General features: G+C 40.7%; 1 protein-coding gene across 1 annotated transcript in view; it reads right to left on the minus strand.

Annotated features, from left to right (window-relative positions):
• LOC139611305 (myosin heavy chain, embryonic smooth muscle isoform) overlaps positions 1-13,912 on the minus strand; it is a 61,243-nt gene that overhangs the window by 13,555 nt on the left and 33,776 nt on the right. Inside the window, exons 4-8 of the mRNA XM_071465857.1 lie at positions 13,392-13,509; positions 12,267-12,457; positions 12,084-12,162; positions 1,850-2,338; positions 12-302 (exon numbers count right to left, since the gene is read on the minus strand). Of these exons, the coding sequence (XP_071321958.1) occupies positions 12-302; positions 1,850-2,338; positions 12,084-12,122 (819 nt within the window). The 5' untranslated portion in view covers positions 12,123-12,162; positions 12,267-12,457; positions 13,392-13,509. The remainder of the gene's footprint in view (positions 1-11; positions 303-1,849; positions 2,339-12,083; positions 12,163-12,266; positions 12,458-13,391; positions 13,510-13,912) is intronic.

Raw genomic sequence — 13,912 nt, forward strand, 5'->3', positions numbered from 1 at the left:
ACCTCACCCACCCTGTCAGACATAGTGTCCCAGTCCCGTGAGGCTAGGGACTCCAGGGACCCTCGGTAGTGGTTCAGGCCCAGCCGGGTGGTTTCCCATCGGGCCTGCCTGGGGCCGTTCTCCCCGGCTGACCCACTGCCTCCTGGGCCATCTGCATCCCTGCTACTCAGCCCGTTGGTCCTCATCTCGTTGTTGAGGAACAGCTGATATTTCGGGTTCTGGCTGGTTTGCACGGCTTTGGGTGTGGAGGGCTCCTCCTCTGACGGGCTGTCCAGCTGCTTGTTTGGATCAAATTCAGACTCCTGCAGAAGAGAGACAGAGGGTGAGGAGAGAGGGGTTAAATAAACCTGGATGAAAGATGAAAATACATCTGTATCAACATATATGGACAAGAATGCCCTGATAAACCCAGGTAAACACATATAACATTGACAAAGATTAATTTGTTGAGCATTTGCTAGTGTGATTGACAGCAGAGAGAAGATGAATATATGGTACACACAGGTTAAATAAAATGGAGAGGAAAGTAAAAGAAAAAAGAACTGATAAAGGAGGTGAAGTGAAAATTAACACCGATTTAACTGTGTCTGGAAAAAATTATGTGTATGCAATTCGTTCCCAAATATTTCCAGCTATAGTGGATGCTAACTGGGGTTTCTTAAAACCTACAGTAAAAGTCTTCCCTGGCCACTAGGGGGCAGAAGTAAACCACAAAAGCTGAACAACACACAGTGCTGACGTATTATCAGAATATAAATTGTTATGGCTAATGTATTAGCAAACAGCTGCCTAGTTCTGCAGACCTAAAGCCATATAAATCCAATATTCACTCTTCTGTTAAAAAACAACTGAACTATCAAACTTGATGAAGGGAAACATTTGGGAATAAATGGAGCATATGGGAGAAGAGCTGTTTCTTTCCTTTTTTTGTGGCGGAGCGTGGACTCCAATCACATGATGCATGACAGGAGTCAGACTCAAGTCATGAATCTAATGATAAAATATGAAAAGTCACAAGACACCAATTAATAGTGACTTCACTTGGACCTCAACCTTCTGACTTGTAATAACTTGATATTCTCCCAACGCCCAAAGATTGAAAGATACGTCATGAAAAGTGTGCAGGGAATCAACTCAACTCATCATTTTCCGGACAACAAATATACACTGAATCAATCAAACAGCAGCCAACCATGTTGTGTGGACAGGAGGGACAGTTGTGTTTGGCAGAACAGAAAGACAAATTATTTAAACACAAAGTTTGGACTTGGACTTGGAACTTCTTGGTCCTGACTTGGGGATTGAGTCAGACTGCACAGCCAACACTTGTGTGTCATGTGTGTGTCTTGCAAAGCAATGATTTTGTCCCACCTTTGCACATACTGTTGACAATATGCTGCAATAAGCTGCTGGTCCACTGTTTCCTCACCAAGCAAAGTGTCAGACAGAAACTCAAGCGAACAGAAGGCAAAAAATGCACAGCAGCTCTATATGCCGCAATCACCTCATGCAGTAAAAATCAACAGTCGTACAGTCATAGTGTGAAGGTTGTTATTATTTCAGTCTGAAGACAAAAATTGCATTTACAAGGAAAGAATCAAAGACAGAAGTGAAATTTAGATCTGAGGCCATTTTGATTAGTACGGTTGAAGAGGAAGTGCTTTAGCGTCTTGTCGTGGTTTTATGTGTTCAAGTCATCATGCGGATTGAGAGCGGTGCTTGAATCATGCAAGGAGAACACCTGCCATGTTGTGCCATGCTGTCGTGCCGTCTTCATGTAGAGAAGATGCAAGATTTGCATTTCATGCAAGGACTTCAAAGTGATCGGTAATGAGGTTGTTTTTCTTACCGATCCCATTCCAGAGTCCGCCACCGACTCTCTACCAGAGTCTGTGGTTTGTGTTTTGCTCCTTGGTTCTGAATCAGTGTTTGCAGTGCTGCCTCCCACTGGACAATCAATTCGTGCAGTGATCTGACTACTTTTGGTGCCTTTCTGCGTTTCCCTGAGTGGAGGAGTGACAGTGATGCTGGGTACTGGACTCTCCTCTGGTCCAACGCTGCTTGGTGTGGACTTGAAAACCTCTGCAGAAGCAGACTTCAGGGATTGTCCTACTCCCAAAACAGGACTTTGAGGGGAACCGGAAGGAGACACTGGATCTGGACCAGAGAATTTATTGATCAGGTCTTTGACGCTGCCGGCTCGGTGCAGCTTTGTGCTATGGGACAGGCCTGTATATGATTTCCTATGATTGGATCTCCAGGCTTGATCAGCCTCTTCTCCATTGGTGGTCTGGTGAGGACTAAGTGGTGACTGGGAGGAAGAGGACTCGGGCGAGTGCTGAAAGAGGTGAACACAATAACAGAGCCCCAAAAAGCTGTTAAGCAAGAGTCTATCATTCTATTGCATACGAAAAAAAGTGGCTAAAGCATTGTGTCTTGACAGGAAGCTAATCTGATAAATTGCCTCTTGTGATGTCACCTGAGTCAGTGTCAGTTGGGTTGGTAAATGGGTTTGAAAATGAAGAAAGAAAAAAATCTGGGCATGGTGCATTAGAGAAAAATGAGTTCACCAAACCCCTGCCTACTCTTCATCTCTGCTTCAGGGTAGAGGCTCAAGGCTACGTTAGCTGCTACTAGCACAACACACCTGAATGTAACACAGAACTGTCAGGGGTCAAGTTGCATTGTTGGTAATGTAGGCACCAGGTTTTGACAGGGAAGAAGATGACGATGGTTATGTCCAATATCACTACTCCCTTCTCACCATCCAGGGAGTCCTATGTAGAGGACTACATAGTGAGCTCATTGGTAAAATGAAAAGACATTTTCAGACGCTACTCGGCTAATTTTGTTCTGCGTAAGCACAATGCTTGATGGTGCACATTGCTTGGTGAGTAACCAAGGGTTATTCACTACCTTTCATGATGCATTGTGGGATACTAAGAGTCCACTATATAAGGTACAATAATGGTAACTATACATTCGAATAGCACTACTACTAGTAGTGAGTGATTTTGGACACAGCCGATACCTGTTTCATTCTGTGCTTTCGATTTTGACACTTTGGTACTGTCCATTGTGAGTCCAGTGATGTTGTAGAAATGCGATGCTCATTTTAATGACTTGACTGAGTGGTTACACAAGCAGGACACAGCAAACATGTCTCCTTGTGAGGTAGGTGTTCCCACCTACTTTGTGTTTTACCTCAGTGATAAAACTCAGGAGGTAGAGCGGGTCGTCCACTAATCAGAAGGTCAGTGGTTTGATGCCCAGCTCCCCCAGTCTGCATTTGCCCTTGGGCACTGATACTGAACTGATACTGATACTGAAAGATACTGAACCCCACTTGCCCACAATGTATCATCAGTGTGTGACTATGGTAGAAAAGCACCATGTTTGTAGGCAACAACTGTATGACTGTGTGTGAATGTGCCTTTCATGGGAAAATGCTTTGAGTGGTCGATTAGACTAGAAAAGTGTTAGATAAGTACAGACCATTTGAAACACAGTGTAATCATAGCACACACACAGAGTCAAGTCAGAAAACTGCCTCAGCAATGTCAGCTACAGACTTTGGTATATTTAGCTAACATTAGTCACCATTAGTTACTGGTCATACCAGACCAAGTAAGGCTGCCGTGGCAAGAGGAAGATTGTGTTATATTTAGCCTTTTATTTTTTAACCTATAAAGCAGTTTGTTTACAATAAATAAATCTCCAATGAACTAAAGTCTTCTTTCCATCACTTTAATTTGAATTTTGGATTATTCCTTGAAAGCAGCATGTTAATGGTTAAAATCAGTCTCTAACTCTGGGACCTTTGTGCAGTGTGTAGATGTTGACTGTTGAAATGCATACATAATGACATGAAGCCCAGTGTGTGCGTTTGTGCGTGAGTGTGCGTGTTCCTATCCTGACATAAATCCCCCTTGAGAAACTGCAACATCTGCTCGCTCATCTGAAAAAATCACCACCCTCCCCTGAAACACAGCATCCCACTTTCTCACACACAATTAAAAAAAGAGGCAGATACAATGGACGGACAAAGAGACGGATCGACAGAGAGACTCTGAAATTCAAGAACTCAACTCAAACACTCAACTAAAATACTAAAAAAAGAGGATAAGAACAGGAAATAGCAGCATTGGGGTTTTTTTTTGCCAAAAAGCCACTTGAATAAATCCAACTTTAATTAACAATCCTAACAAGAAGGCCAATGGCACTTAGAAAAATGAAGTGGCGAGCATCCAGGGGTTTAACTTTCGGGGCTCGAGGGTCCAAAGCACAGAGTGGCCTTAATCCAGGGACTTGCCTGGCCAGCTTCCCCAGGGACACTGAGCCGAGGCTGGGGTGGGAGAGGAGCTGGGGCCTGGGAGGGCCGTGAGGGAGGGTGGGTGCCTGGGGTTTAGGATCACTGCTAATCACCGGTATTAAAATGTTTACAGGCCGTGGTGGGATTAGCTCTGAGCTGATGATTTTTTTTAATGTTATTATTTTTGCCCTGTGAGCTGAGCGTGCTCAGTTTGGACACAGTGGATAGTGATGAAATGTGTGTGTTCTTGTATTTCTGTCCTCATGTACATTTACTGTGACAAGTTTCTCAGCATTCAGGTCTAGATCCCACATGGGGTCACTTGAGAAGCAGATGGGGTCACAGAGGAATGATAAATGAATACTAGTTAATATACATTTGAATAAATTATTATACATCTTTAAAATGTATCATTTTGAATTCATTTTGATGCCGTTTTTAATGCGTTCATCACTTTTTAGTGTCCTGCCCAAACCTAACCAATCCATGACCATTATAGTAACCGTGAAAATGAAGATTGGTACGCTGCTCTCGATACAGTTGTCATGTTTATTATTATAACCATGACAAACAAAGTCAGGTACACCTGCCATTCCAGGAGACACTCCTATGGGTCGTATCAGAGGGTTGAATAAAACGACCTGTGTGATTGTTCAGGTTGGAGGATCGGTTGGTTCTCTAAGTTGCAGTGCAGTGAGCTCTCAGGGCCACCGTACCTCACACATGAAGGAGGAAATAGGTGCTTGCTGATCTGACGCCCCAGGAGTAGAATGAAGTGATAACAGTGGTATTTTCTTAAGTTTAGGTAAATACAGATACTGATTAATGTTCAGGAAAAGTCATCTTCTTGGTTGAAAAGAAATCAAGACTGAGTTTTAGTAGAAGACGGGATACCCTCAACTTTGGAGTTAACTCTCAATTTGTTCTCCAAACCTGCACAAGAAATCTGAATTTTTTTAGGAGCTAGAGAAACAAGTGTTCAGCACACACAGACAGCTTCATTCAGGAAAACCAGGTCCATATTCACCAAGTGCTCGACTCAAACGTACACACACAAAAACACATGGTCCGCCATTCCACCATTATAGGTGATATATATGGCAACATCACTTATAATATGGGGACATTTATATTACATTACTGTATGGGCAGCTTCTCAGACTTGAGGAAGCTCAGACATTATACAACCATTTTTTACAGTCCTGGCTTTACTGTCTTGACTGGTAATTTCATCTTGATGAGTAAAATCTAATAAGCGCTCCCCCCTGGCTCCATCTCCTGGAAGTTTTAATGAGATAAAGCGAAGTTGGTGTGGAGGGTGCAGAAATGCTTGTGAGGGTTTACATGGATTTCTCTGACAGGCAGGCTGGTTTACTCAGAGATCACACACAGATTCAGCTCATGGCCATCTGCATGCAGACAATAGAGAATAGAAGAAGAACCTTTTTTTTTTTTTTTTTTTAAATTCTGCAGCAATAAATTTGACCAACTGTCAGGACCAAACCTGCCTCACCCATTTTTAGCTCACTGATTTCCAAACATTTCATTACTTCAGTGTTTGTGACAGCATCACCTGATAGCATCAAGGATGAAGTTGGAGATAAAGTTGTGGTCAATTTTAGCACAACAAATATCTCAACACAGTGACAACACAAACTCAGAGGGGGTGGGTAGGGAAGCAGCATTTAATCTTCGTCTACGTTTCTCATGATTGTTTGAATTTGTTTTCATCTTCTTCTTGTTGTCTTGCTTGTTGTTTTCCTAGTTTCTTTAGTCTGTGTCCAAGCTTTTCATGGTTGTTCTTTAGTTTCTGGTCATTTTCAAGCTTCCTATGTGTCGTCTAATTTTCATGGTTGATTTTCAAGCTTCTTCTGTTTATTTTCTAGTTTCTTCAGTTTCATGAAGGTGTGTTGTTGTTTGGTGTCATTGTCTTCCAACATCTGGTTGTTCTTCAGCATCTTTTGGTTGTGTTTCAGCTTTTTATTGCTGTTCTTTGGGATCTGCTGGTTTTCCTCAAGCTTTCATGTTTGTTTTTCAGTTTCCTTGCTTGTTCCAGCTTCTTCTGTTTATTTTGCAGCTTCTTCCGATTGTTCTTCAGCTTCTTTAGCTTGTTCTCAGGTTCATGCGCGCTTTTGTTTTTTGAGCTTCTTCTGGTTGTTTTAATGCTTTTCATGTTGTCTTTCTTAAGGTTGTTTCTTCAGCCTCTCCTCTGAGTCTTATCTAACTTCTTTAGGTTGTCCTGTTTAGCTTATTACAGTTGTTTTCTAGCTTCTTTAGGTTGTGGCTGTCCTTTTCGCTTTTATCTTTTTGCTGTTTCTCCTGGTTATTTTCAAGTTCCCTTATATTGTTTTTGTATTTTATTTGTTTCTCTCGTTATATATTTTAAATGAATACTTTATGTAACTGACCGAAAATGCCTCTATAATATGTTTGTGATTGTGTGTACGAGTCGTGTGTGTGTGTGTGTGTGTGTGTGTGTGTGTGTGTGTGTGATTCTACCTCTCACTGTCTTCTGTTCACGCTGTATTCAATAACAGTCTCTCAAACATGACTTTAACCCTCAGAGCTTCTTTGACAGAGTTTCAACTTCTCTCTCTTCACATTTTTACTTTTCACTTCTCACAGTCAGACTCATCACTGTGACACACACAATTCACCTTAACGCACAACAGATAACTGGACTGACACACAGATGCAAACAAGCTGAGAGAGAGAGAGAGAGAGAGAGAGAGAGAGAGAGAAAGAGAGAGAGAGAGAGAGAGCGAAAACACCAGCGTGGTGAAGAAATAAAATAAATAACCAATTAGTGGCAGCAGTCTCGTGTTGGACACGTACTTCTCTCACAGAGAGCAAAGCGTCGAGCTACGTTTGGCCTGAGGCAATCTGCTCGGCAATATGTTCCTGTGTTGTTGTTGCCCCCCACCCCCCACCCTCCCCATGGCTGTAAATAACAGGGCTTAAATAACCAACCGGCGCTCTGTCCTCGACTTAAGGCCAGCCTGCTTTTACACTTTCTGTATCATTATCATCCCATCAACAGGAATATTTGTTACAAATCAGGCTGAGATCTGCTGAAACTAATCCTGGATCTCTCTTTATTTAATGTGGGAATAACAAAAATAATCACAGGATTTAGTTTATTAGTGTAAGCCTCATCTACTAGTGATACGTTAAATATGGAAAATTAAAAACAGCTTATTAAGAGTCCCACAACGGTAAACAGAAGAAAACAAAACAGAAATTTTCACTTTGTCAAATGAATAATTTCATAATGTGAATATTAAGCAGTAAATTCCACACAACTTCTTCCAAATCTATCACTATAGATCCATATTTAAATATTATAAAACAGAAATCCTCAGTTCCTCTCATCATCCCAGATTGATGTACAAAACATATTTTTTAAAAAACATTTTCCCATGAGCATGAAGTGCTGCAGAGGTTTTGTCTGTTTTCACCTGATGACTAATCGCACCTGTGTCCAGCCTTTAGGTCGAACATGATTATGAGCTCTGATGAGGTTTCAGAGAGTTGTATGTGTTTTTGATAGTTCCTCAGAGTGGTTTCTGCCTCCGTGATGGAACAGGGACAGTGTAGCTGATCCAGCTGCTCCTCTCACAAAATCCATGAACACATGATACCTGGCCTTGCATGATGATTCACACATTTATAGTCTTTACCTCAGATGAAGTTTATATGACCCTGCTTAATCCTGTGTTTTATCTTCTGTCTTTGTGTGAGATTGTGTTAGGAACTGAATTATAGGTTTGATTATTCATTAAAAACTTATGTAAAATAGTGTTTTTTTAAGACTTTTCTTTGTGTTTTGGAATAAACAAATGAAGTACTGATTTTCTTGCTTCTTTTAGAATAATTTCTCTTTGCTTTAAACCTTTTGATTGAAGTTCTAGTTTAATTTGTTGGGTCTTGGTTTATTATTCTTACCCATAATGCAGATCTACGTTTTGTGCCTTATAACAGCTTTTTGAGATTTTTGAGGATGTTGCAGTTTAATGAATGTGTTATTAATATGCCAATGGTGTCATACACTCTATGAGACAGACTACAGGACATATAGACTCTGCACAGCGTTCGTTTTACAGTGAACAGATCTGGGATGGATCACTGAATATATAAAAATCTATTTATTAAATCTAATCTAGATCTATTCAATTTATATCTCATCAAAATTATGTGTGATTATACAAATCCTGGCTCATTTTCTGACAGATTAACCACAAATAATCTGATAAAGGACAGAACAGTTTGTCTAAAGCGACCTGCTACAAAAAACGCAAACAGCAGGAAGTCGTTTGACTCTCGTTTGATGAACAAATTATTTTGGGGGATCATGGTTAAAAACTGTCACAAGCCAAATTCTGTAAAGTCTGTCAGCAGAAAAATCCACTTTTGCACTGAGCTGACCTATTTCCTTTTAAATCCACTTTACAGGTGACTTCAGATGTCAGGACATTAAATCAGTCACAGGGTGACAGGTGTTTATTTTTGTCAAACCCTCAATTAATGCTTTTGCAGCCAGTAATGACTCATTCAGTAATGTAAATAACATGCTGCTCTACACCTTTGAGGAACTGCAGTAACAGAAATTAGTTTAACTTTTACAGTATGTTTTATTACTATTAACAAATAAGTACATGGTGAGACTTTAGAAGATGAACTATGGGTCAGCAGATGGAGATGTCTCCTCATGGTGAAATAATGAGCAGTAAAGTTACATAATGGGAAGGGTGTATGCTTATATATCCTTGAGGGGACATCTAGTAGTAGTTTGCAAAAACTCTTAAAGGTCCCATATAGTATAAAAGTAGATGTCCATGTGTTTTTTGATTATAAAGCAGGTCTAGTTTCTATATTAATGCTGTGAAAGTATCAAAGCCTCAGTCACAGAGAAATGCACACAGCCTGTATTCAGAAACTGAGCTTTAAAACCAGCCGTCAGGACTTTGTGATGTCACAACAAAACAGTCACTGCTCTCAGCCAGTAGTAACAACGACCTGTTGTTACTAGAGCTCCAGAGAGAAGCCTGAGAGAGGAGATGTAAAACTACACTGAGATGGTTTTTGATTCTTAAAACCACAAATATATCTTCTGATGGAGATCAACACTTCAGACAAAACACTGAAAAGGTGCGAAATATGGGACCTTTAAATACAGTGTCCATCAGCCACATCGTAGAGTGGATGAATTGCTGCCTGTAGGACGTACCCATTTTGTAATCCATACAGAAATAGTCAAGGTGTAGCAGCTGGTAGCTAATGTGATACAATTGCTGATTTTCTGCAGAGCTGATGATGGCACACTTTGAGCACACAGATCATACAGACGGACGGACCAGAGCAGGATTACAGTGGAGGAGCGGCTCGAGAAGTTTCCACAGATGTGTTGAGTCTTAATTATCCTTTGTGATCCACTGAAATTGATCATAACTGATACTGAACGAATGCAGCCACAGCAGTTGTTAAATGTGAAGAAGCTTTTTAAAATTTAACTCAATCACACAATAGGTTTCTGCTGCAGTTTCACTTTTAACTCCCAGTGAAAAATCTGCCATTTTTCAATGAAAATCTGCAAAACTGGAAAACCAGTATGTTGATGCATGTTGTATTTCTGTGCAGGAGATGTTGGCAGCTGGTCTGTCTGCTGTTTGTATTTAAGTTTCACAAGTTAAACTGTGATGACACTTTGACAGGTTTTCTGTTATAATAAGACTCCAAACCAGGTTTCTTCCCTCATCCTTTCCTGTCACAACTGTGTCAGTTTATTATGCTTTTTATTTATTTAATTTTTCTTTTTTTTTTTAGGGAAAAGATGCTAAAACAGAAAGAGACACACACACAAAGGGAGAGAGAGATACAGTGTGTGTGTGTGTGTGTGTGTGTGTGTGTGTGTGTGTGTGTGTGTAGGTCTGCATCTGTGTGTGTGACAGACAGAGCCAGATGAGCAGGCAGATGTTTCCTCTGTCTCTACTCCGACTGTCTGAGAAAGACTGACAACAGCTGGACCAATGCCAGACACATACACACACACACACACACACACACACACACACACACACACACACACACACACACTCACACACTCACACACTCACACACTCACTCACACACACACTCACACACAGGTAGAGAAGCCCACAGTGACTCTGTTTTATCACAAACAAACTCCAGTTTTATTTTGTGTTTTATTTTGACTTTGTGCCCGGGTCTGAACTCTGGGTCTTGTTGAGGATATTTTGTCTGATTCTGTCGATGTCCAGAGCAACATCAGCTTCTTATTGTGGTTATTTCAGAGCTAATTTGCCCTGAAGCTTCACTCACTAACGACTCATACTGTGGACAGTTTTATGGTATATCTCAGACATTTTCAAAAACATTCAAATGAAACAATCTGAGGAGAGATGGCCTTGTGTTAAAGGGTTACAGATTTAAGGTGTTGAGTGAGTCGTGGTCATCCAGTCTGACGAAGGAGAGAACCGTCTCAAGCTGTAAACAAAAGAGACTTCAAATCTTTCTCTGAGCCTCTGACTGGTCACGACTGACATATTTTACTACTGGAATTAAAAATTAATATAACAACTATAGGTAAGTTTGGTTTGTAGTTTGTAGTGAATTCACATAATATTGAGATATAACAATTCTGATCAATTTGAGAGATTCCTTGCTCAACTTCTCTGTACTGCTCAGACATCATTTTATCAAAAGAGGAAGAGGAACTTAATTAGAAATGAGCATCAAACCCAAATCCTCCACAGAAGAGCTACTGTCTGCTTCACAGTCAAGTTGCAGTGTGGGAAAAGCTGCTCCTCAATGCTACTGGAGACTTGAAAGCAAAGTATGTATATGTCACGTGACTGAATAAATCCACCCCTGCGATGTTATGAGCTGAAATCTTGGCTGTACAACTGGAAATCCTATCTGTTATAGTCACCAGTCCGACCACTACCAACAGCCATAACTAGACTATAAAAGACTTAGAACATGGAGTTTGTAAAACATCATCATTACCACAATTCAGAGACTGGTCCACCAACTACCTACTGTGTGTTACACCTTAGAAGGACACACTCATAATTGGACTTCCTGAAGGGACAGATGGCCCAAACCTCACAGCGTTTGCTAGTGAGGAGTTTTTGGGCTTTGACAAAGCTCCAGTACTTGAACAGATGTCATATCTGCAGCTTCAGACCAATGAATGACAAAGATGTTAAAGTTATTACAGTAATACCAAGACTGAGGTAAAAGGCTTGAAAGAGCAAGACGTCAATCTTACAGGACAGTGGATACACTTTTCACAGGTTCCTCTTTATCTTTGTCCATCAAACTGGCTACATTTATAGAGGTGGGGCACCTGCTATGTCAGTGTGGGGGGTGGAGGGCAGCATGGATTCATCTGTCTGGTCTGGGTAAAGATGATATTCCCAGCATCTCCCGCACCACTTCAACAAAGCTCTTGCACAAAGACCCTTGGCAGGTCTTATACAGGGCGGGGTCTTTACCTTGACCAATCAGAGTGCACCTTGTATCTTTGTCCAAGGTGCACATGGCCAGATTTGGAAATGTCTGTGTGTTACTGTGTTTAGAGATTTTTACTTGAGCCCAACTGTGGCCTTACAGAGGGATAGACAGGGTTAGGTGTGTTAGTCTGGTTCTAGATCAGTGTCAGACCCATGGACTCATCTAAACAACAATAAATACTGTCAGATGCTGTTTTTTTAGATGTGACTGTGACGGAAGCAGAGTTTAACTGTACCATGTTGTTGTCCTGCTCTGTCTCGTTCTTTCCCTGCATGTCGCGGTCTCTCTTTGTGAGGGTTTCCTCTCTGTTTGACCTGAGGGACAAAGACATCACAGCTTCAGATGTGAAAGTCACCAAAGTTAAACTAACAAGTGTTTGTGGTCAGTTATCTTTTAATCAGAATGTGTTGTTGTGTACCTGTGGGGTTGATGGAGTATTTTCTGTGTGAAGCGGCTCAGTCTCTGGGTCTCTTCCTGGTACCTCTGCAGGTCCTGGGTCAGCAGGTGACGCAGCGCACACAGAGCCTCCTCCTGGAACAGCAGCCCCTCTGACTGCACCAAACGCTCGGTGATGGAGGCCTGAAGCTCCCGAAAAGTGTACAACTGAAACTGGGGGGGAAAATAATGAGCCACATGTTTTACTAATGGACTTAACAGGGGCTGCAGTGAGGAAACACAGCAGCCATACTGGTTTAGTTTAACACTCCTGACTTCTCTGCTGTGATTCTCTGCCTCCACAGGGATCAACACAGCTTGTCTTCTCTGGACTTATCACCAGATTTTGATAATATTCTTCTCTGTCAGCAGTAACAACATGTTAACTTCATGCCTGAGCTCTGAGGTTCATGTTCAGATAAACATCTTTTTTATTCTCTCTTTATTTTCTTTTTAGAATTTTATTTATTTTTAAATCTATTTTATTATCTCTGTAGCATCCTTTGCTGTGTTTGTTTGTGTGTGTGTGTGTGTGTGTTTTCTTCCTTCTTCTTTACATTGTAATATATTGTTCACCTTCCCTCTGTTGCTTTTGACTGCCCATTGCCTTTTAATTGTCTGTCAAAGCACTTTGTAAACCCTGTTTTTAAAGATGCTATACAAATAAAGTTATCATTATTATTATCATTAGTTCCAAAATAAACTCAACTCAAGGTCACACTTACAATACATTTTTTTTAGATCTATATATTGATTCAAAGTCAATGATATTATGTTATAATCAGCTGATTGTTACAGGAATAAACAACCAAAACATTTTTTGCATTGCATGTATTTTTTATTTTGTTTGCACTTTGTTAAAATTATTATTAGATTTGTAATAACTGTAGCCACCTGATAAATGTTTAATATTGATCATATTGATTATGTATGGTCATATAGCAGTATATCTCTGCTATATTTTTAAAATGTATCACCAAATATCACATTTTAACAAACTCTAAGGTTTATGTGTCTTTACTTATTTCCTCACTCTTTGACGTGATGTCATGTTTTAACCCTTTGTGACCCGTGTGTGTGATGTCAGGGTCCTGCTGTGGTCACTTACAGTGGACGACTGGAGGCTGAAACTTCTCTTCAGCTCCTGTTCGGTCTGTTTCTTCTTCTCCTGAAGATTACACAGCTCAGTGGCAAGCAGCTGCCGGCGGCCTTCAATCTGAACAAGTCTGACAAAACACAAATACAGAAACTTTACAAGAAGCACTTCAACTCCTACCTGAGCTCTTAAAGTAGAAGTCACACTTTGTTATTCACAAACCGATTCATATTGCCGGTAATTTAATAAATTTGGTTTAATTCCAGGCCCACTTTCATACTTCACTACTCATTTATGCACTAACCATGCATCATATTTGAGATAATTACTGCGGGGAGGATTAGGTTGTTTGTTACACAGTAGAAGCTTTTACCTTCAGGTGCTGCTGTTTTATATCTTTCCACTAAAAAAACAACTGGAGCAGCTCCTGAGCTCAGTGAAAAGGACACTACCCTTTCTGATCTGTCTGAGAAAACACTGATGACAGCTATGGCATCACATTTTCTCTGCAACATTGAAACGACTGAAAAAGC

Source organism: Trachinotus anak, unplaced genomic scaffold, assembly GCF_046630095.1.
Source record: "Trachinotus anak isolate AG129_WGS33_773 ecotype Australia unplaced genomic scaffold, CSIRO_AGI_Tana_v1 ptg000028l, whole genome shotgun sequence".
NCBI lineage: Eukaryota > Metazoa > Chordata > Actinopteri > Carangiformes > Carangidae > Trachinotus > Trachinotus anak.